This window comes from Aythya marila (assembly GCF_965140915.1).
Source record: "Aythya marila genome assembly, chromosome: 3".
Classification (NCBI taxonomy): Eukaryota; Metazoa; Chordata; class Aves; order Anseriformes; family Anatidae; genus Aythya; species Aythya marila.
The window spans coordinates 84,425,732-84,447,713 of NC_139044.1; the positions used below are offsets into that span (position 1 = coordinate 84,425,732).

Consider the following 21,982-nt stretch of genomic DNA (forward strand, 5'->3'; position numbering starts at 1 on the left):
CCAAAACAGGCACTGTGTAAGATCTGCATGTGATCTTTATATTATTCTATGCAAAATAATGTTTATACATAGGAGGGGATAGCCCACTACGCTGCCTGAAGCGATCTTTCCTCCTCGGAGATATTTTGGTTTGGTTGCTTCATGTTACTTACACTCCCATTGCAATCTTGCAGTTGTATCGCCAAGAAGAGGTGGAAATGTGTGTGGAGAAGAACCCCCCCTGCTCTCTTTGAACTTCTGGAGGACCCATCCTTGCCAGCACCATGGTTCCCAAGGGCCCTGGAGGCTTTGGGAGGTGAAGGCAGAGCATGTCCTTTCAAGTCCACCCCTGCAAAAGGCGTGCGGGCAAACAGTTCCCTTGTCCTTATTTGTCTTAACCGAACAGATGGAGACCTGTGTAAGTTTGTTTTCACCTCATTCTTCACAATATTATTTTTTTCAAAGCTCCCTCATGCTGGCCTAGCTGCTGTTTAACCGCACACATTCACGGAGGGGAGCAAAGCTCCCCACCAGCCTGCTGGTGGCTGCTCCTCACCTGGCCACTTCGTGGCCAGTTCTCAGTAACTGTGCTCTAGACTGGGCAAGGAAAAGGAGAAACCCAGGGGCCTGCCCGGGGCACTGCTCTGAATTACCGCAATCACGCAGAGCAGCAACCTGAGCAGGGAGCAGCAGTCATGACAGGGACACAGATGTCAAAGGCTGCGTGCGGCCTGGGGAAGGGTGTGTTGAAGGGGCTAGAACAGACAAAATGGGACATCTTGCTGCCAAAGCAAGAGTTTCTGCTTGAGAAGAGCTCAGGGCCAGAGGCACTGCCCCAGGGTGAGGCCTGGATATAGTCACAGGCCCTGTCAGCAGGAGAGGAGCTCTTGTCACCTGGCTTCTGGTACGTGTCAGCTGCAAGGCGGGGGCCTGCTCCCAGTGCAGCCTCCTCGGAAAGCAGTGGATGGCAAGCAGAGCTCAACAGACAGCGAACAAGGAGATAAGAAATTTTCTCTGACAGCCAGGGACAGCACTCCTCCGTGACTCAGATGGTCCCTTACCTGTGCTGTGACTCAGAAATTGTGTGCGATTATGAAGATAAATAGGTGCATCTGTTCCCTGTCTTTTTCCATGTGTTATACATGGGAGTATTTTATTTAAGCAGGAAAGAGAGAGGGTTAGGGCATAAAACCTAGCTGTATTAATACTGGATAGGAGTGTGGTAAGAAGGGGTGTGCTTGCCAGGACCCGGTGTGGTAAAACTGGGGCAGCATACCAAGGAGCAGGAAAGCCTTACAGAACTGAGGTGAGAAAATTTCTGCATGGAGAGAAAGAGAACAAAAACCTCGAAATAACAGTGCAAGCCCAAATGTGTTTATATACCTCACACTGAGGTCGATTTTAGACAAACTGCTGATATATATGTATATATGTGTAAGTCTTTATGTAATATTTTTCCTTACCTAGTTCCTTTCTAAGAAATTGGGAGCTGGGGATGTAACCCAGGCCAACAACTGCTAATTGAGTGAATTTCCTTCTCCTGGCTTTACACTATTCTCCAGAAAAATCCTTTCAGCAACAGCTCTCTCTCTGCTTGAAACACATGTGAACAGTAAAGGGCTATTTAGAGTGATCTATGATGGGTTCTCCATGGATATCTAATATAATTTCTGTTCAGCATAATAGGCTCATTAGAGTAGGCTTGTGCAAAACTGTTTTTACAGAAAAACAGATGGCTCAGTCAAACAGGAGCTCAAGTAAAAGGATGTGCCTTAAAGCTGTCCAGGAAAGGACGTTTTGATCCAATCTTACTACATTTATCATAAGCAGTAAGGCTATTTTGGAAGATGTTCCTATAAATTCACACCCAAAAGTCATGTGCAAAATTCTGTGATGCATCCACATTTTCACATTTTACATTATTATGTAAAATAAGAATAAAAATCACTACACCATTTCACATGCAGGAAATCTGTGGAGCTAACCAGTGTGTATAAACAGGCATATGGGCCCAAATCCCTAAGTACTTAAGGAACCATCTATGTAAACAGCTCTGATGACCCTACCAAAACCATCTGTAACCTTATCTGTGCTTTTCCAGATTATGGTACTTGGCAATGAAAAATTTAGGACATAAAATTTAGACCTAGTCATTATTACAGAGCTGCACCCAAATAGTTTGTTGTTGTTGTTGTTTTGCTTTTATTGTTTATTTGTTTATTTTTGAATCACAGTCCTCTAGCAATAGCAATATTTTGACAGTGGGAAAAAGTCAAGGGAAAATCCATATGACTTGTTCCCTCTTTCTCCATTATTAGCTATGTAGCAGTCTTTTAATTCTTTTTTCTTAGTTGACTTTCCATTACAACTCTGAAGTAACTCTTTGGTAGTTCATTTCAATACCCCTCAAGCAAGACAGTTTGATTCCTGCTTCCTGACAGAGTGTAAAAATAGGTTAATTCTCTTCTCCCTTATCACAAGCTTAATTGTTTCAATCTTTTCTTAAAATTACTCATCTTCAGAGAACAGAGAAGTCCATTGAATATAAAAGCATACAAGCAAGGATTCCAAGAAACTGCATTATAATAAATAATAATTGTACAGCTGAGATGTGCCAAAAGGGAAGATCCATCTTTTTCCTGTGACCATGCTGTGTCTTAACAAAGTGTCATGCAACTGGGATACAGATATTTCTTATCTTTGCACAGATTGAATTGTCCTTTTTTTTTTTTTTTTTTTTTTTTTCTGGGAACCATCCTGTCTTCTGTAATTGTGGCTCCTTACCTCATACGGACTACAGTCCTACTCCAGAAGTAAAGAGAGTTGCTGAAATCAATGGAGCTACGCACAGAGATGATATTGATTCTGAGCACATGTAGGAAAAAGTGTTTGCTCTTCAAGAATGAAATGTCAGCTTCAAGAAAATCAATAATGGATTTACAAGTGATGTCAATGGGGTCAAAATTTCACTCATAGCATTAGTTCATACAGCAAAATATGCACAACTTTAATACAGTTGCAAACTAGATTACATTTGAATTATTGATTAGGCAGGCTACATTACAGGACAACATGGCAGGTGCCTGAAAAATGCATAGTGAAAGATGGAAATATTTGCAAAGGGAATTGGAAAGACCAAGGCATCAACATGTTACACAAGCCCTGGCAGAAACCCCAGAAATTAAATTCAGAATATTAACTTACCGATAAAAGGATTCATTTACTTCTTCTGCTTTGGTTTGTATCAGTAAGGCTGCTTAACAGTCTGTTTGTTCTCAGCACATTCTTTCTTTTGTTTTTCAGTAATATACTTGAATTATGCAATGCGTTTGTTGGAGGATGTTCCCCAATACTTTGTTGTTGTAGCAGACCTCATGTTCTCAAAAGCCAAATCCTGCAGATATCTGTTCTTACCTGGTATCTCTTTAGCATTGCCATTGGGCACAAAAAAACTTTAAGTCTTATTTTGTTTCTTTTAGTCATTAAGTTTTCGTCAAAGAACCGTAGAATTGCAGAATGGTTTGGGTTGGCAGGGACCTTGAAGACCATCCAGTTCCAACCCCTTGCTGTGGGCAGGGACACCTCCCACCAGACCAGGTTGCTCAAATCTCCATCTGACCTGGCCTTGAGCACTTCCAGGGATGGGGCATCCACAGCTTCTCTGGGCAGCCTGTGCCAGTGCCTCACCACCCTAAGAGTAAATGATTTCTGCCTTATGTCTAACCTAAACCTACCCTCTTTTAAAGCCATTACACCTTGTCCTATCACCCCACTCCCTGGCAAAGAGTCCCTCCCTGTAGGTCCCTTTAGGCAAGGAATTCATCACCTTTTCAGTTAAAACATTGCATTTTGCATTCTGCTTTTGCCATGCTGTCTTGAGTAGCTGGTTGCCCTGTTGTGGCAGGGGGGCATTGGACAGAGTGCTAGATAATAGACTCCCTTTTCCCATGGCATCTTGGAAATGATGGTGTTTTTGATGTCCCTTCCAACCTGGGTTGTTCTATGACTGGAAACAAGCTACCTTAAGTATGGACACTCGAGCTCTGGCACCTGTGATGCTTCTGTGTGTTGGATACCTGCCTGCTGGCCTTCCTTTAGAGAAGCCTTTCCCTGTGTGACATGGGGGCTCATGGAGAGGAGCTGGTCTGGGTTCCCTGTGGCTGTGCTGGGGTCAGTGATGCCACTTCACCTTTCCTCCCTCCCAGGAAGGGGAAGGTGGCAGCAAGGAATGGGTACCGGGGCTGTGTCCTGCAATGCCACCACCACCAGCCCTGATGCTGCTCTGTTCTGTGCACCTTTCCACCTCCAGATGTTGGGTCACCATTCAGATAATGGCAAAGAGGCTGCAAATACAGTCAGTGGTTGCTTGAGTCCCCCTTTGCGTCCTCAAGGGATTGACGCATCCATTGGAGCAAAAGCATGGAGCAGGACCACACCGGCTTCCTATTTGGTGAGCCTGGTTGTCCTCCTTGTGAAAGCGAGCTGTAACACACTACAATACACAACCATGCAGATGGTTACTTGAGTCCACGTGGACCATAAGCTCAACAGAGCAAGTTCAGTATTCATGTAGATGTGAACGAGGTCCCAGGATGTGGTCCACTGAGGAACACTTGAGTACAAGCTGTTTTGATGTTATATTTGTAAACTTCTCTCACCCTTTAAATCCAGACAACACACCCATACGCTCCAACATGGTGCCTTAGAAGAGAATACTCTGGGGTCTTCACACTTCCCTGCTCTTGATAGAGAACAAAATCTAAGACTCAGTTTTTAAACAATACACAGATACCATCATTTATTAGGTGTTATAAGCAGAATGAAAAGAGTTACGATTTTTTTTTTCCCTAAACAGATAACATTACATAAAAAATTGCAAGCCATTTTATACAAATTGCTTTTCCATGTGTGTTTATTTTATTTTCATTTACTTCCGACTAGGAAATAGCTTCTTAATGCATTTGCAAGTTCTTGTCTAGCCAGTCCCTGTTGCATAGACACTCCACACTGGCCTGATACAATTCTCATGTTTATTGATCTAAGTTAGAAGTTAATCTATAAAAGTGAAAGGGATTAACTGTTTCAAAAAAAAAAAAAAAAAAAAAAAAAAAAAAAAAAAAAGTTAAGGCCTGTGTCTTTATTAATTTTAGCTACTCAGAGGTTTTATTAAAATAATGTTCCTACCTCTCATTCTTTGCAGTAAAGAATACTTGGCAAGGCTCTTTTCATAGAGTACAGATTGTTTAAAAATTGCAGATATATTACAAGATAATAATCAACTCTGTTTAAGGATTTCAGTGGGACTCCTTTTTACACACAGTAGAATTATTCCTTTTTTTATGTAAGAGAAGAAAAACAACATTATAAAGCGAGGGTTTGCAATGCAGAAACCAATAGTGTTGAGTATACTTCATTGCTTGCAATATTGCCAGCTCTGAAGCACTGTGGAGCATAAGATACCAAAGAGTGTTTCATGAAGATTTCTCTCACTGAAAGTCTTACTGTGAGATGGTAGGGGGTATTTACACATTTTACAGTACATACTTTCCACTTTTAGAATATTTAAAACAAGCAAATTAATTTTAAAGGGCGTTTTGACCAAAGTTTGATACCTAGATCCACACTGCTCCAAGTCCACTCCTGCGAGCCAAATTCTAAGGGGAGTCATACCTCTGTTTAACTCCTTTCTGACCCTTTTATCCTGGATAAAACAACTGGAACAGTAAAACAGAGCTTTCTAAAGATAGATGTTGATACAGGCAATTAAAGGGGCAGAGGCCCATGGAGAAAGCCAAACCAGGAGCCTCTTCAAACCAGGTCTGTAGGTTGCAAGGATGGCTGGAAATCCCCTCTGCCTGCTCTGTGCTGGCTGCAGCAATGGCATCCCAGGATTTTTAAGGGTGTTTGGATTACTAATGGTCCTTGCTTACTCTTACTGATACTCAGTAATAAAAGCCTACCCTCCAAATAGATGGGTGGAAGTCTGGGTGCTGGCTTTGGTAGGGGCGGTTCTCTTGCCCTTTTCTTACTGTAGCCCTATGGCTTAAGTTGAATGAATAGAAAATTGGAAGCAAAGCCATGAAGTCCTGGCTGACTGATTTGCTGCTCTGGCAGTCAGTGGATAAAGGCATTTGGCTTTCTGAAAATGCACAAAATCTTCAGGTTAAAGGAAACTAACACACATGAAGTGGGACTTCTGCAAGCCACTTCCCTTCAGAAAGATGATATACATTTTTTGTTGTCATTGTCTGCTAATAAATTCTTTTCTGAATTTAATTAGAAATATGAAGGCACATAAAATTTAGTAAAATCCATATGCACCCCCACTCATCAGAATGAATGAGGAAACGCAAGTTTTTTTTAACATTTAGACTTAACCTAAGCAACCCACATCAGATATGAAGGTCCACAAAAGAGTAGATAACTTTATTGTAAAATGCCAGTACTGTTTTTCTACATGTATTGTAAAGTTTCCAGACTTTCCTACTAGCATCTGATGACAATATTCTGAAAAACATAGATAGCCTGTCAGATATCTCTGGAATATGAATGCATTTTTCCTGGTGTTTACGGGGAAGAGTAAAAATATGTGGGCTTCACATTACCCAAGATTTGGTCTTCATAGTTAGGAAGGCAGCAGAAGAAGAATCCCAAGCATATTTCCATAATGGCAGTGGTCCAGCCAAAGCCGTAAGCCCAGCTGAACATATTGATTCCTGTCATTTCAATTTCACTGGAGAACTTTACTGGGTAAATAACCAAGCCCATGATGGAGAACACAGCTGAAGAAACAGGAGAAAACAAAACAAAAAAATGATTAAACTAACACTCATCACATTGCCCGTCTCCATAATACCTATAGCTAAATCCAACCATATTTTGGAGGATTTGGAAATAGATCCACTGCCATGACAGATTTTACATTCTTTTTCACTGAGAGTTCAGGTGCATACAGGCATAAAACCAAGTATAGAAGCAGCTGGGAGAAACGCCAGTTCTAGTATGGATATTCCTGCACAAGTTAAACTTTGTTTCACATATTTTCTTACCAGCCACAAAAAGCAAGCCTCCAATCCCTCTTATGAAGTTGAACCGAAGCGTATCAATGGCAAATGCTATGATGGCCAGAGCAAAACAGATGACGAGGAGTATAAATCCAACAAGGTATGTGGCAGCTGCAGCTCTTCCCCAAGCTGAAATCAGAAGGAAGGCAAATTAGAAAAAAAAAATAAAATAAAATAAAATAATAATAATTTTTCTCTGGTTTATAGTGAACAGCTAATTTTAAACAATCATGGAAAGAAGGTCATCTCTCAAGAAGAAAAGCAGGGAGCTCTCTTTCCTCTTGTAGCTGAGCATCTGAATGCCACCAGAAATCATTCATTAAGTGCAGAGTGTGTAAGGACACCAGCTTAGACCTCTCCTACAGAATGCAATGGGACTTGCATACATGCTTCCTGTTTAGGTTTAACAATTAAGAATCAAGAGAAAAAGTGACTCTAAAGATTTAACAATGGACACTCTACTTCACTAACAAACATCAATACCTCAGCAGATGCTGTAAAACCAGCAGCATTCTGCATGGGCAAGGAGAACTGGACTATCCCTGAAACCAATCAAACTCTTCCTTAAACAAAAACAAAACAAAAGTTTGTACAAGCACTACCACTCTGGCATGCAAATGTAAAAACATGGCAATACTCCACTAATGTCAAAATTCAGCAATTTCCACTTTTTTTATCCTTTGTTTAGCCCTGTGTCCTAAGTGGAACTAAAGATTTGGTGTCTATTCTGTAATGAAATTTGACCTCTCCTTTTGATCCAAAATCAGAAGTGTTTTATTTTGAAAAACTTGTTCAGGATAGTAATACTTTCATATCCAAATTATGTAACTTTACGTTATAACATGTCAGAGCTAAGCATATTGTGTTGTTATAACAACAGAAAAAATATTATTTACTCAATATTTTAAGCACAATGACTGCTCCAAGAGATCAAAGTGCCTCCTCCTTTCAGTGTAAAAAGCCTGCTTTGACACTTTTAAAATTGTGTGTGTAGATAGAGTAGGCAGTTAAATCTGCTGGGCATTTACAGACTTCACCCCCTCGCCTACACTGTGTGTTTGCAAGGTGTTGGCTTCTAACCAAAGACATAGAGCAACAGTGCTGTAAAATTACCACAGCCCAAACAAGCCTGGTGATGATTAGAACTCAACTCAAACGTGGTGCGCGTTGTTCAGTAAAGGCCTTTTTGCATTGAAGTGCCGTCCATCAGCAGCTGGACAGGCACCATCAGACAGACAAACCAGGAGGAGGACACAGTTCACCAAATAGCTTGGATTTATTATGCTTTTCCACACAACCATCGTATACGTTGGTGACCTACGCACTCTATGGCTTGCGTGCCTGTGCAGGTAGAACCAGAAAATGACCTTCATCTCAGCTCCCTTTTCCTGCTGCTGTAGTAGCCCAAGGCTTAAAGGACGGTCACATATAAGAGAATTAAAGCAATAAAATGCAAAGCATCCCCAGTGTTGTGTTGGCGTGAAAGCCCTCTGGGTTCAGCCACTGCTCTGCCTCTGGCTCTTCCCCAGCCCTCTGATATCGGACTAGGAAAATGGGTCAGGATTATGAGTCAGCTTTACTTTTAACCCTTCAGCCCATCAAAACCAATTTCCCTTTCTGTTTACTTTTCACTATCCACCCCTGCTTTTTGACCCTTGATCCAGTCTAATCATTGCACTACACTTTCCATTTTATGTCCTGTCCGTTTTCTTCCTTATGCCAAAGAGTTTCTGTCTCCTTTAGAGGACTTCCCAACTGTACTATTCCTCATGTAAACAGGCATCTTCCTGAGAAAAACTGAAGGGACAGCAAAGATGCGTCTCACCATCTAGCCCAGTGTTTTTGCCTAGACTCTTCTCTTAAGAAGTTTACAGGAGGCATGGAGATAGAGAATTGTGGAGATGCAGGGTCCAGCATGGGCGGGGAGCACCTCAGCAGGTCTGCCAAAGCCTAGTGTGCCCGGAGGAGCTGGTGGCCGATCACCACCCCTTGGCTGGAAACATCACCCACGAAGGAGCCCAGTGGGTGCCTGATGGCCACAGCCATGTGCGTGGCACCATGCCCCTACTGCCATCTCCATCCTCCTCGGGGCTCGCCCAGGTGTTTCTACCAAAGTAGTGTTACAAGTATGGTGACTGTGTGAAAGCAGGTTGGGCGTACACCCGGCCTGCAGGGCACTGGATGCGTGGCAAGAAGAGACATGCTTGCTGCAGGATGCTTACATATTTAGGATGCGTTGCTTAATCACCGAACAGCCGATTTTGTGACACTCGCTTCTAAAAAGATAAAAAAAATGTACCCCAAAGTTGGGAGAAAACCAATGCGCAGCTGCAGTACGGCAATAGGCTTCCATGGGAGAGCCACCATGTTTTTTTTTGAGGAACAGTACCCTGACTTTGCCACCTGTCCTTCACAAACAGTAGTTTTCAGGAGCCTAAGACCACAGCGTGTAAATGGCTTACATTCTGGGGTAAAAGATTATGTGGTGATAATTGCAACTGTTTCTGTATCTGAGGTATTAATTTTTCCTTGTGTCAGAATAACTAGAGAAGCTTAGTGTCCTTACAAATATGACTAGTACTTACAATTCCTCAAAAAGGTCAGAAATAGAAGAATTAGAAGAATTAAACGGGTCAGAAAACAGAGGGAGAATGTATAACCTCAGCCATTACAACTGCAAATGTCTTCTGCACCTCTAGAGCAGATTCTCAAAGGCTTGGCACAAATGCAGAGTCCCTGTGATGTTGAGCAGCAACACCCTTCCCACGGGCTCTTTTCTCCACAGGCTGCAAAACGCTTTGTTGAAAGTACCATTTCAGAATAGGTGTTTTATTGGGAAACACTTCTGAATGGTTTTAGGAAATTATTTAGTTGCAACCAAGTGGCTAAGCTGATCCCAAATACTTTCTTATTTTCCTTTTTTTTTTGTCTTTAACATAAAGGAAACATTATAACATAAATATATTTTTTTCCTAACTGAGAAGTTTTTTCATAACAATTAAAAAAGTAATGCAGTCCAAAGAATGTAACACCATGGCTGGTGCAACACCAACTCAATGAACACTTGACTCTAGAGAGAAGCAGCTGGAAGTTCTCCCATCATAAAATGAGAAATAGGGACGGAGGGAGCAGCAGCTTGCAGGACATCAAGCTGAGTCTGTAAAAATGCACAGCAGTACGTGAGATCTGTTTTCTCAGTCCCCGCACATGGCAGTGATGTTTTGGCTGTTTAATAGTTAAAATCTGCTTGTTAGAAAAGAAATATGTGTTTATGCAAGAGTGTCCTGGAATACCAGCAGGATCCTGTAACACTGCATGTCAGTCCTACTTCTCCCTTTTCACCTCCTCTGTCAGCTGAAAAAAAGCCAATCAACAAGCACTATGAGAGGCTTTGCAGGAAGCTACACACCACCCTCCCTTCAACTCCTTTTAGCTGGCAATTTTCTGAGCGACTTTATCTTACAGCAAAAACCTTACAGCAAGACCTTGCTATCTCACACAGGCAAAATTTTCATGCCTATCTTAAGCAGAGCACGGAGTGCTTCTATTTACAGTGTCTTGTGCAGAAGTCAGCGATGACTTGTAGTCATCGAGCCCAGACTACCCACTGTGATTGCAGCCATATGGGACTACTGGAAAGTGAAAATAAGTGCCTGCCTTCTGAAACCCACTGCCATGTGAGGAGACCCAGAGCTAATTTAGAGAACAGAAAGAGTCTACCCATACCCTTGCAGAGCTCACTGTAGCTTCTGAGCAAGGTAATTAGCTGACAGTGTACAATAATAACAGCTTTATTACTGTGCTATTAAAGCTAAGTTAGTTTGGAGGTAGCATGACTACCTCTTGTATTGCTCCATCTGAACATATTCTGAACATCCTCTTGCTGACTGCAGCCATATGGAAGCTGATCGGCTTTATTAGAAACCCAGGACTAAGAATGTCCCCGTTTTCCTGCCTTCCTGATTTCACTCCCTCATGTGTTCTCCAGTTTGCAAAAGTGCAAGCACTGCTTGTGCTTCACACACAAGGAGGCAAACTTCCTTGCACAGCAGTAAGCCGAGTCCCTGGTGTATCTGGTTCAAAACACAGAAACGTTCACAGTGATCTTCTCATGCCTTTCTTGCTGTGGTACCCCCAAAACCACACGAACTCCAGAGTGTCTCTGAGTCATATTTTCTGAAATGAACACCAGAGAGTTCAGGAGTACTTCTGCTCTAACCAATAAGAATATGCTTCATCCACTTTTCCTCCTGTCTTGAAGCTGACATACAACTAGCACTGGAAAGAAAAATAAATGGTTGTTGTCAGCTCACAGACATCAACAAATTATCTATGCCTTTTCACCAGCTGATCATTTTATCACATCAGCCACTGCAGCAAATTATGCAGCAATTTTAAGGAGAGTTTCAATACAGAAAGGGGGGAAATGCAGAACTGTCTTGGAAAGACAATAATGTTTACTTTGTTATCCCTCATACCAACAAGGGAGACAAACACAAATCCTGCTGTTCTAGCTCCAGTCTTACATAGCAATTCTTACAAGAGCTGAAATCTGCCTTGGTGGTGATTCATCTCTGTGTTGTACGTAATGAGCATGTTTCTAGACTGAGTTTGCAGAGCTCAACCTGTTTTATGACTCTCTGATTAAAGGGAAAGAGCATTATTTTGGAAACAAAGCTGAACTCAGATTTCTCAACCTGACGTTCTTCACCAGGGTGTGGCACACTCTGCAGAGCACACAATTCACTATGAAAAGGAACTGCTTTAGCCAGGTTTTATCCATTTCATTTTGTTTTGTTCTCACCGAGAACATTTCCATGTGAAAGCAAAAATGTCTGTAGAAAAACATGTCTGCAGCTTTGAATTTGTGCATGTGTTTACAGTAAGACTCCTTGATTTGTATCCTTTGGAAAGAAATTAAATTGAAGGTGGTTTTCCTAATTTATATCCCCTTAGCTTGCATTTTACATGGACCCATCAAACTCATTAACACTAAGCTTGATTTATCAGCTGAAAGGTTACAAACTGCTGGTGTATATATAAGCCACTGATATCCAGGACTCAAGGTAAGTGACATAGTCAGGATTTCCTTTTAACGCTGGACAGGGCAAAATCTTGTCTTCTGAAAATCACGACCCTCTACCAACCAAACTACAAGAAATTTCTGCGATCTTTTTGGAAATGAGAGAACATTAAAATCTCTGCAATTGTTTGCTGATCACAGAGCTGTCTTTAAAATACCTGACTTCATTTATTCATTTACAGCTGAAATAAATCAGAAACTATTAAAAGCAGCTTCTTATGAATAAACAGTATATGCAGACTGAAAGCTATTGACTGAAAATAATGTATCAGAAAGGCTATAAAAATGAGGAAAATCACATATTAGTCACGGATAATTTACGAACAGAATAAAATGGAGAAAAAAATTCAAAGGCATGACTGGATGTGTATTATTCTCTGAGCTTCTATCCTCCAGTGCTCTTCATTGTATCTGGATTGTTCTTAAAACATCTATGTTTTCTGGATATATTTTCCTTGGGAAGTTGATGCTGGTTGCTTACCTGTTTCTCGTGTGAGTTTATATAATTTGAAATGGAATAAAAAATACACATTTTTGGTTCTTCTTTTTGGTGACTTTGTTCTCTTTTCCTTAGCATTACTTCAGAATTCATTGGCAGTCAATAGGTGTTTCTCAATTAATAACCGAGTATTACCTCATAACATGCAGGCCATTTTTATGTGGGCAGGAACCAGTATTTAGCTTGTCGCTACTAAAGAGACAACCACTGTGGCAGAGAACAACCTACTTAGGTTCACACTAAGTACTGGCATTCTAAAGTTTCTCCGTGATTAGTAGCAGGTCCAGTATAAATGGGAAAGGATCATGACTTCCGATTACCCCATAATAAAGTCTTTAAATTACAACAGTAATGAAAAGAACCCTTATGCATAGACCATCTATGAGTAAAACATAATATGCATTAGCAGAAAACAGTGTCTAGCCTTAATGCTAAGATGATGGTTCATTCAGCTTGGTGGACTTTAACTCATTTAAAGCAAATTACTATGAACTCCCAACCACTGACTTTAGTCGTGAACCTATACAGGCAACACCTGCATCCAAGGCTTCTGAAAACCCCTTCTCTTACTGAGGAAAGCAACCCAGCTTAGGAGCTATCCTGACTTGCATTTTGAGGGGAGGAGCAGTGACGTCTTGAGGGAGTGGTTCAAATTAATTTCACCAAAAGCCCAGACATGTATAAGCTTGACTTAGAAGCTGGCTTCTGCAAATCCTGTATTAATGAGGGCTTCTCCTTGATGCTTACTTTGCACTAGGGAGGCAGAAGTGGCAGAGCGTGTAGAGCCATCATCAAAGGGATCACCAAGGGAGTAAGTTAGCTATTAAAAATAATGTGTGCACTGTGCCTCAGAATTAAAGGTTTGACCAGGAGAGAATTAGGGAATATCCCTAGCCCACATTATCTTCAGAAGCAGTTGCATATGCTGCAAACATCTTGGGATCAAAATTTAGTTTTGTTGTAATACTACAACATTTTTCCTCCTATTTTTCCTACTCATTTTACGCTAAAAGAGGATGACTTAAACTTGAATGGGTGTATAGGGGTGGGCAAGGTCAGATAAATAATTCAGGTAAGGTATTGATGAATCAGTACATATACATAAATTCAGTTAATCACACAGTGGCAAGATGTACCTGCTTCTTAACTACTTCTGTGCTAAAAATTGGTTAAAATATATAATGTGAGTTAAACAGAATAAACTTCCACGACAACACAGCCTATGAACTAGAACTTGTAATTGAAACAGCAGAGTGGAACCTTTCCAAAAAGCTCCTTTTAAGTTTGATTTTCCTAGGGCCATCTGAGGCTGAAGAATACTGAATTTACATCTCATTTCCATATGCACCAAGTATTGTTCTCCTTACTCTTGACCTGCATTTTTCATGCTGTGAGCAAACTGTGTTCTGAAACCTTGCTGCAAGTAGCCTCTTGCACTAGGGAGTTTCTCTCCAACAGAGAGCAGCTATAAATCTGGATCTAATTTCCTGTTAGAAGCAAAAAATTATCATTTGAAAAAAATAATACATACAAACAGATGGTACTCTGTGTTCATAAAATATCTTGCAAGCCTTATTTACTCTTCTTGTGAATGAAAATGACATCTTTGACAATACATCTTAAAATTCTTCAGCGTTTCCTGCTTGCTGCTGATAGGGTTGTTAATGAACAAATAGGAGCTACACTGAGATATCCTATTTTGGGGTCCAGATTTAAACACATTGTGCATATTCAACATAATTCATGACATTATGTGTGTTCCATTGCAGACTACTACTCCAGCAGAGCTGTTTGTGAGCTGAAGTGCTGTTTCGTACCAATAGGAAGACAGAAGCCTTTGGGACATAGTCAGAAACATCTGACACAGATGTAAACATCCTCACTTCACAAACTAACTTGAGTTCCCAGGAATTTTTGATTGATGAGAGATCTTGTAACAGCGCTTGACAAAGAAGAAACATAGCATTAAAAATGTGCCGACTCGCCATGTTCAGAGTTGCTCAGAACAACACAAGCTGTCAGTGAGAAGTAATATGGAAATGTAAAGCTAATAGATAATAGTATTTTGAGAGGAGTGTTTCTTTTCCTGAGTAAGTGATTTTCTGCTTAAGTAATCTGGCTGTTTAACCTTACTGTGGAATTCAAAATCAGCCTTGCAGACCTTATCACCATTCAGACTAGGGAGAGAGTACTATAGCCCTGTTGTATCAGATTACCTCAATAAACTAGGGGAAGATATGAGGTGAAGAGAAATGAGAATATAACCACAAGTTTCCATAAATTTTCAGTAGAGGTGCCTCCGGTGTGTGTGAGCGAAGGTATGCACTCAAGGACTTCAGATCCTGAGAATTCAAAGCACTGAGGATCTTTGCAAAGTCCTTGACACCAGCAGTTCGTATCCTCACAGGGAGATGAGAACCCTTCACACGGATGATATTTTTCCATGTGATTTAACTGTAATTGTTGAAAGGGATGTTGGATGATAAACAGTGGGATGCCATCTGCAATTGCTCTCTGTGGAGTTAATTGCTGAATAACGTAACTATTATTTAGAAAAGAGTCTGATTAAATGAATCTGCCACTAAACATAAAAAAGGACAAACCCTAAAATTACAAGGGAAAGCATATTTGCAATTGCAGATGAGGAATGAAAATTGCCATGCTAATTAAATGCTCTGGGCTTGTATCTCTTCTCTTACCTCTATAGTAGCAATGGAGTCTCTCCTACAAACTCAGGGGGGGAAAAATCATTCTCTCTTGCATTAGAGTTCCTTAAATATATTGCTGTTGTGATATTTTCATTAATATAGTTTAATACATGCAATTAAGCCTGTATTTTCTAGCATTCTACATTTTGAATACCTATTGAATATTCTAAGTTATTAAGTAACTAATCTTGTCATCCTATTTCTCACTGGTTAGTCCTCAGTAATGTTACACTTTCAGGAGACTGATGACTTAGGCAATGATGTGCTACCCTACGCACTGTCATTAACACTGCTGGAAATTACGGTATATAAATGTAATTGTTTCAGGTTTTGATGCAACAGGAACAGCAAAAAGGTTTTGTTTTCACTTCACCCTGTATCAAAGGATTCAGTGCTTTGCCTTGTAATGCAGGTAAGGCAGGGAGCATGGATCTGGCTCCACTCTGAGCTCCCACACAGCCTTCCTTGGACTTCTCAGAAGCCTCCTCAGCCTTTGTTTCCCATATTTAGGGACACATCTCCAAATCTACCTGAACATCACCATTATCTGGAAAAGTTTAGGTGCAGAAGCTTGGCTTCAGGAAAAGCCTGCAAGAATGGCCCTGTGACTTGAGAGAAGCCCTCCTTCAAAGGACAATTACACTCCTTCTCCATTTCTCTTCCTACATGCACACACCCTCATATGCTAAGGAGCAGTCGGGACTGGCTGCTTCTCCTCCCAGGCCCTGCTGAAGGGGACTGTCTCCCAGTCTAGCCCTCTGGAAATATCCCTGTGTTGTTCTGCTCAGGGCGCTTGCCTGAGGCAAGAGAAGGCTTTCCCATGCCTGACTGTCAGAGTGATTGCAACATGGGGGAAGGCTAAACAATTTCATGTAGGCAGTGTGGCAGCGGGAAAATGAGGTGTGTAGTCTGCCCTGTGCCCTAGGTGTGATGAGTCAGTGGTCTGGCTGGAGAAGGCAATTTTCCAGAAGGAGATGTGGAGCCAGGACCTCACTGTTGTATCATTACCTGGGGGGGGGAGGGGGCAAGTGGCAAGTGATTTCCATTCATACATGCTTCCTCCATAATAATAAATGGGGCTTCATCACTGCAAAAGGTTTCCTGGACCCACAGTTCCATACAGGAAAAGAATTAAAAAGATAAAAAAAAAAGAAACCAGGGAAGAAAATTTTCTCACCAATGGGGTTCTTAGGAGAATAAAGTAGACTATTTCATGTCCTGACAGGCTATTGCCTTTTGCAGCATTCCCTTTGTTTACTTATGCTTTAGACACTCATCTGCTATCATTCCTGAGCTGTTTTTTTCCATTATAATCATACTATACTAGCCATCCCATCCTGTAGTATTGAACTAACATTCGCGGTCCAAAATAATACTGGAATGAGATAGAAGATAGTGATCCACGACATGGGAAGACAAGATGGAGAAATGTGTCCTCTCCAGATGGCAAAATCATTCATCCCGCCACTAATCTCCACAGGCAATACTCTCCGGACATCCTAGAAAAAGGCTGGATTTGAATACTATGATGTGAAAATAACTGATAGTCTGGATTCTGTCACATGAAAATACCTTTTCTTGACTTTTTTTTTCCAATATTTCTGTTTGCACCGTGCAAATGACCCAACAACTTCAACCTAGGCTTAAGCTTGAAGATATTTTGATGGCAACATCTGCACATGGAAAGGCTGCAGGGCCAGGTGGAACATAAGATGGGACAAGTACCCCTGAGTTATACATCTTATTGTGTATTGAAACGAATCAAATAGAATCAGATATTCGTCCTAGCCAAGGACACACATTTAAACATCTTCAGAGCCTGCAATGGAATAAATCACACACTAAAAATTGTCTCAGGTCTGAGACACACCTTGTTCAGGAGAGGTTATACAGCCAAAAAAATCCAGAAAAACAAAGGAATACCATGCCAGCTTCATGAAGGGATTTAACCTCTGTGTTTTCTTTGCAAGCTCAGCCATGTCCCTGCTAGATACTTTCCATATTGTGCTCATTATCCACCTCTTAAGTATTTGTCTCTGTCTTTGTAATGGTTCAGTCATGTTATGAGCTTGAAACCTGTACTTGTTCCAAATAGCAGAAAATGGTATAGCTACAGTTTGCATTTCTCAGTCCCTCATCTTAAACTCCATTCATTTCTAATGTGTCTTAAGGCACTAGATATTTTTCCCTATAAAGTTCTGTTTGTTTGAGCTAGACGTGCTTGGAAAGCAAAAGACTTCTGGTAATGTCTGTATTAGTGTCATATTGTTAAAACAGAAGATCTGGACTCTTGGAGAAGTTAGTAGAGTACATAAACTCCTCATGTTCTCACTTTCCACTGTCTTCATACACTTGCAAAAGACCAGCAGAGATGCAAGGTGAATTACAAACATTGCGGGTGGAGAACGTGATCTGAATTTGCAGTCTATATTGAACAACTTGCAAGATCTTTATAGTTGGATCTATTTATAATAGGATGAAGATGTCTGAAATGGATTAAGACATCTACACTGTCCAAGCCACGTTGAGCATATTCAATGGCAGCCGCTGGGGTAGATGTGCATATCATGCATGTCAGTGAAACTAGCCCCAAAGGAAGACTGAATTTCAGAACGTACCCAGCCTGGGAAGCTGAGAATAAAGCCCAGAAGAAAGGAAATAGGAACTGTGGAATAGAGGGGGAAAGAAAGAATTAATCTCTGGAAAAATGTAAAATGTTTCTGTCCTTTCTATTTACACCATGTCTTTTATCTCTGCACCCAGGAAGGCAAGTAATTGCACTCTGTTTGTCAAGCATGGTGTTTAGCTTGGCACAAGACACTGAATGATTGTTTTCTGTGACCTTGCTGGAGCAGGATGGATAAACATAATCCCAGAACTATTAAAAACCCATGTTCTAGCACTGAGGTGGGTAAAATCAGACTCAATGCAAGACCTGCAGTTGCTTGCAACTGAGATGCTGTTACAGGGCTTGCTTTTTGGGTGGAATCCAAGGCACCAGCATCAGGCACCTGCACCCCGCATGAGGAAAGACAGGAGCACCAAAAGAGACATCCCAAGCCACACCTCAGTACATCCTCAGTAGGCCACACCGACTGAGCAAGAATGGAATGATAGGAAGTACAGAGGACAGGGTTGTCTCCAAACACATCCCACCTCTGAATTCATGGTGCCTGAAGGAAATCTGACCAGAAAGCACCTCCATCTCCTCAGGGCTGAGAGCTGAGACCAGTCCTCTGTGACAGATTGCTCATTTGCTCTTCCAAAACAAACAAACAAACAAACAAACAAACAAAAAACAGACTGGAATCCTTCCTTCCTCTTCTGTGTTTCATAAATAGCAGAGAAAATGGTGTTTCCTGCTGCCTCCATTGCAGGCCACCTCTAGGTAACACCTGAACTGTTAGCAGGCTCGCCTGGAAAGGGTGGGACCTGAGTCCAGATCAGGCTGTGGGCTCAGCCCAGGTCTTCCTGTAATAGATCCTGGTCCTGGTACCCTGGCAATGGGTAGGAAAATCACAAAACCAGAAGTACAAAGAGCAAGGAGGACCACAGCTCTGCTGCGTAGTGCTGCAGATACCCCACTTGCATTAGGGGAGAGTGGGTATCTACATCTACGGGGCTGGAAAGGAGCAGGATAGTGACGTGACTTTGCACCATGATAGGTCTACAGCCTTCCTACCCCCCTGGGGGGCCCACCCCTGTGTTTTGCACAGGCCCAGATTTACACTGCAATGGATTAATCTTGCAAAGCCAAAGGTCTGGCAGCAAAATCCACCGTCATTTGGCTTATGCGCTTATTTGTTGCATTCTGCTTTTACGTATTGTCCCATTGACTAAATGACTCCATTGTCTCAGACATATCCTTTTCCACCTGGGAATGTTGTCCAGGAGGATTTGCTCAAGCTTTCTGTGTATTTAGTAAATTTGCAGAAGTTAACTGTTAGATATATGTCCACTGAGAGTACTGCAGTCATGCAGCATTTGAACAGCATTTCTAACGCTTTCAAAAGTGCCAGATGACTCTCCAATGCATGTTCTGGAGAATATGTGTGTACTAAGACCAACACGTTAGACGTGTGGCACTTACTGAGGATGTAATTCAAGATAACATGACATGTTGTGGGATAGTCCAGAGGAGGACGACCTCCCTGGTTTGCCTGTAGATGCTTCCCAGTGGGAAACTGTGCATACAACTGCAGAATTTAAGCTTGAAAGAGAGAGGCAGGGTAAGGAAGGAAGTGAAATGCCAAACAAGCACGTAGGACCTGGAAGCATTTGTAACATCAAGAGAAGCATGGTGAAACCTCTGAAATTCTCTGTTCGGGCAAAATGGGCATTCATGACACAGACAGTGCCTAACTGGAGCACCTAACTTTTCATTGAACCTCAGGACTGGGAAGCCCTTTGCGAACTCTAACCAAGGAAGGCCAGGCATTTCTCACCGTCCCTCTACCCACAGTATGCACACATACTTGCAGCTGAGCATCACAGTCTCTCTCCTGCCCTCCAATGCCACGTGCCAGAGGCAGCAAATTGGCTCGATCCATGCCCAGCCAAATAGCTGACACAGGAGCTCCGAGAGCAGGACTGGGCATGTGGCTGAATGGAGCTGGCCTTGTCTCACAGCCCTGCACTACAGGGCTACAGTTAACTCTTTACAGATTAATTCTGAGCACAGGAGGTAGAGTTTGGCCATGGATGATATACTTTCAGGAGTACTTTTGAAAAGCTGTAATAAATGACCTCTGAGACTGCTTCTGCAAGCTCTCATTTTCAACTAAAACAGCTGGAATTTGAACCTTAGAGAAAATGTTCTTCTGTAAAATTTGAGTGAGCATCAGCATAAATCACAAGAAAGCTTGAACCTTCTGGCTTAGGCTAACAGTCCATCACTCCCAATAACTCGCTTCAGACTGTGGCCCATACCTGACATACAGAAAAAATCTAAGAAACAGCACACATTTACAGTGATCCTTCTCTTGGCCTACCCTCCCAGACTTAGTCATTTAAACCTCTTCAAGCTGGGACAGCTTGTTTAATAGCACACTTAAGCAAAATTCAACACAAACATAAATGCTTTCTTCTCTTAAAGCTTTCTTTCATAATCACACGAAGGCTCCTTCACACGACTCACCTACCGGAGCAGCATCCTGCAGTCTGACACTCCCTGGGGATATCTTTGTATCATCTCTAGCTCCCCACTTGTACATTTCTACCTCCCCACTTGGCTTATCACACTCATTCCAGGCTTACCCCCACAACTTGCTTCTTGGACATTTGATCAACAGTATCTTTTAAGTTCTGGAAAGCTGTGATTAGTGAGAAAAGTTTACCAGCTTTTTCTAAAAGAGGAAAAAAAGTCTTAAGTGCTGTGATATTTTCTGCACTTGTGGCTTTTTCTTTGTACCATGCATGCCATTTCCTAAAGCACCCAGGTTTCTTCCTGCACAGGGTTGAGGGCACCTTCATTCTGTTTCTCAAAAACCTTGATGTATTTCGGTGTCGGTCCCTATCTTCCATAGCTTCTTACATGAAGGTCAGATATAAGGAGATACGGCGAGGAGAGCTGAGGGAAGAAGAGCTCGGAGAGGTGACCCACTGCTTCAGAGCCCTCCCTGTCGCCCCTGCTGATGCTTACCGTAACCCATGAGGGACTCGCACCTCCATTCCCCACCCTCAAAAGGCTTCCTGCAACTCTCCCATAGCGACGCTTGGTGCACGTAGGGCAAGGTCTGCGACTCCAGCCAGCCCCTGCCCGCCAGCGCGATGATGCCGAAGATGACGCCGATGCCCAGGAGCAGGGGTAGGATCCATCTGCACCGCGTGTAGTCGAGGCCGTACTTCACCATCGTGCAGGGCCGCAGGAGGCTGGCGGGGCGAGGAGAGCTGTCTCTGCTACCGACCCAGCTGAGCTAAGGGAGCACCCGTACCTGCCAGCCGGTCTGCAAGTGTCTGAGAAAAGCTTTTTAATCGGGACACACATGGGAGGGAGGGAGGGAGGCAGCTCCTCCTAAATTCAAATGAGTAAGAGCCTCCGGAGCAATAACCAGTCTGGCTAGGGAGAGGTTGCCAGGCTGGGTTTGTCAGTGGGATCCTCTCTGCTCTGCTGACTCGGTAACAAAGAGGGTGATGTTTACCCTCGGCATTTAACGCTTTCCTTCCTGCCGCTCCCCAGGGAAAGGAGCAACTCACTGCTGTGCTTGCAGCTTCGCATCTCCCCTGGGATTCGCATGGGGCAGGTAAATGCAGGAGGCAGCCCAGGCAGCTGTTTGCTTTGGAGGGTGGTGGTTGCTCCTGAAACTTGACACCTGCAGGTTGAAAGATGCCTTTCTTGGACTCCGTTTAAAAAGGAAATGATACCCTATCTTTGGCAATCAATGAAAAAAAAAATGCTCTAGCTGTTATTAAGCTAACACATAGCTGCAGGGGGGAGAAAATACAAGAGTTTATCCTTAAAAATGTAGTATATTCAGGTTATAGCCTCTGTGAGAGAATGAAAACTAGGGTTGGGTTTGACTGTGCCTTGCGAAGCCTCCCTACATGTGGATCTGGCTGTGCATATAAGGCTCAGGGCCTGCCAGAGCCTGCCTGCAATGTGCTGCGAGCGTGACGCAGAAGAGACAAACCACGGCCTCCTGGCTGCGGG

General features: G+C 42.3%; 1 protein-coding gene across 1 annotated transcript; it reads right to left on the reverse strand.

Annotated features, from left to right (window-relative positions):
• Positions 1-6,463: 6,463 nt before the first annotated feature.
• LOC309877118 (p53 apoptosis effector related to PMP-22-like) lies at positions 6,464-21,219 on the reverse strand. The gene is made up of 3 exons (XM_082758218.1): positions 20,975-21,219; positions 7,029-7,172; positions 6,464-6,761 (listed from the first exon to the last, which is right to left on the reverse strand). Exons 1-3 carry the CDS (start codon positions 21,183-21,185, stop codon positions 6,547-6,549), a joined length of 570 nt encoding a protein of 189 aa, XP_082614344.1. The 5' UTR covers positions 21,186-21,219; the 3' UTR covers positions 6,464-6,546.
• Positions 21,220-21,982: the final 763 nt, after the last annotated feature.

Excerpts from the sequence above, each read along its gene's own strand:
- LOC309877118 (XM_082758218.1), bottom strand. The coding sequence starts at position 21,185 with ATGGTGAAGTACGGCCTCGACTACACGCGGTGCAGATGGATCCTACCC. Across the intron at positions 7,173-20,974 it reads CGAGTCCCTCATGGGTTACG|CTTGGGGAAGAGCTGCAGCT; the intron begins GTAAGCATCAGC and ends TTCTGATTTCAG. Across the intron at positions 6,762-7,028 it reads AGGCTTGCTTTTTGTGGCTG|CTGTGTTCTCCATCATGGGC; the intron begins GTAAGAAAATAT and ends CTGTTTCTTCAG.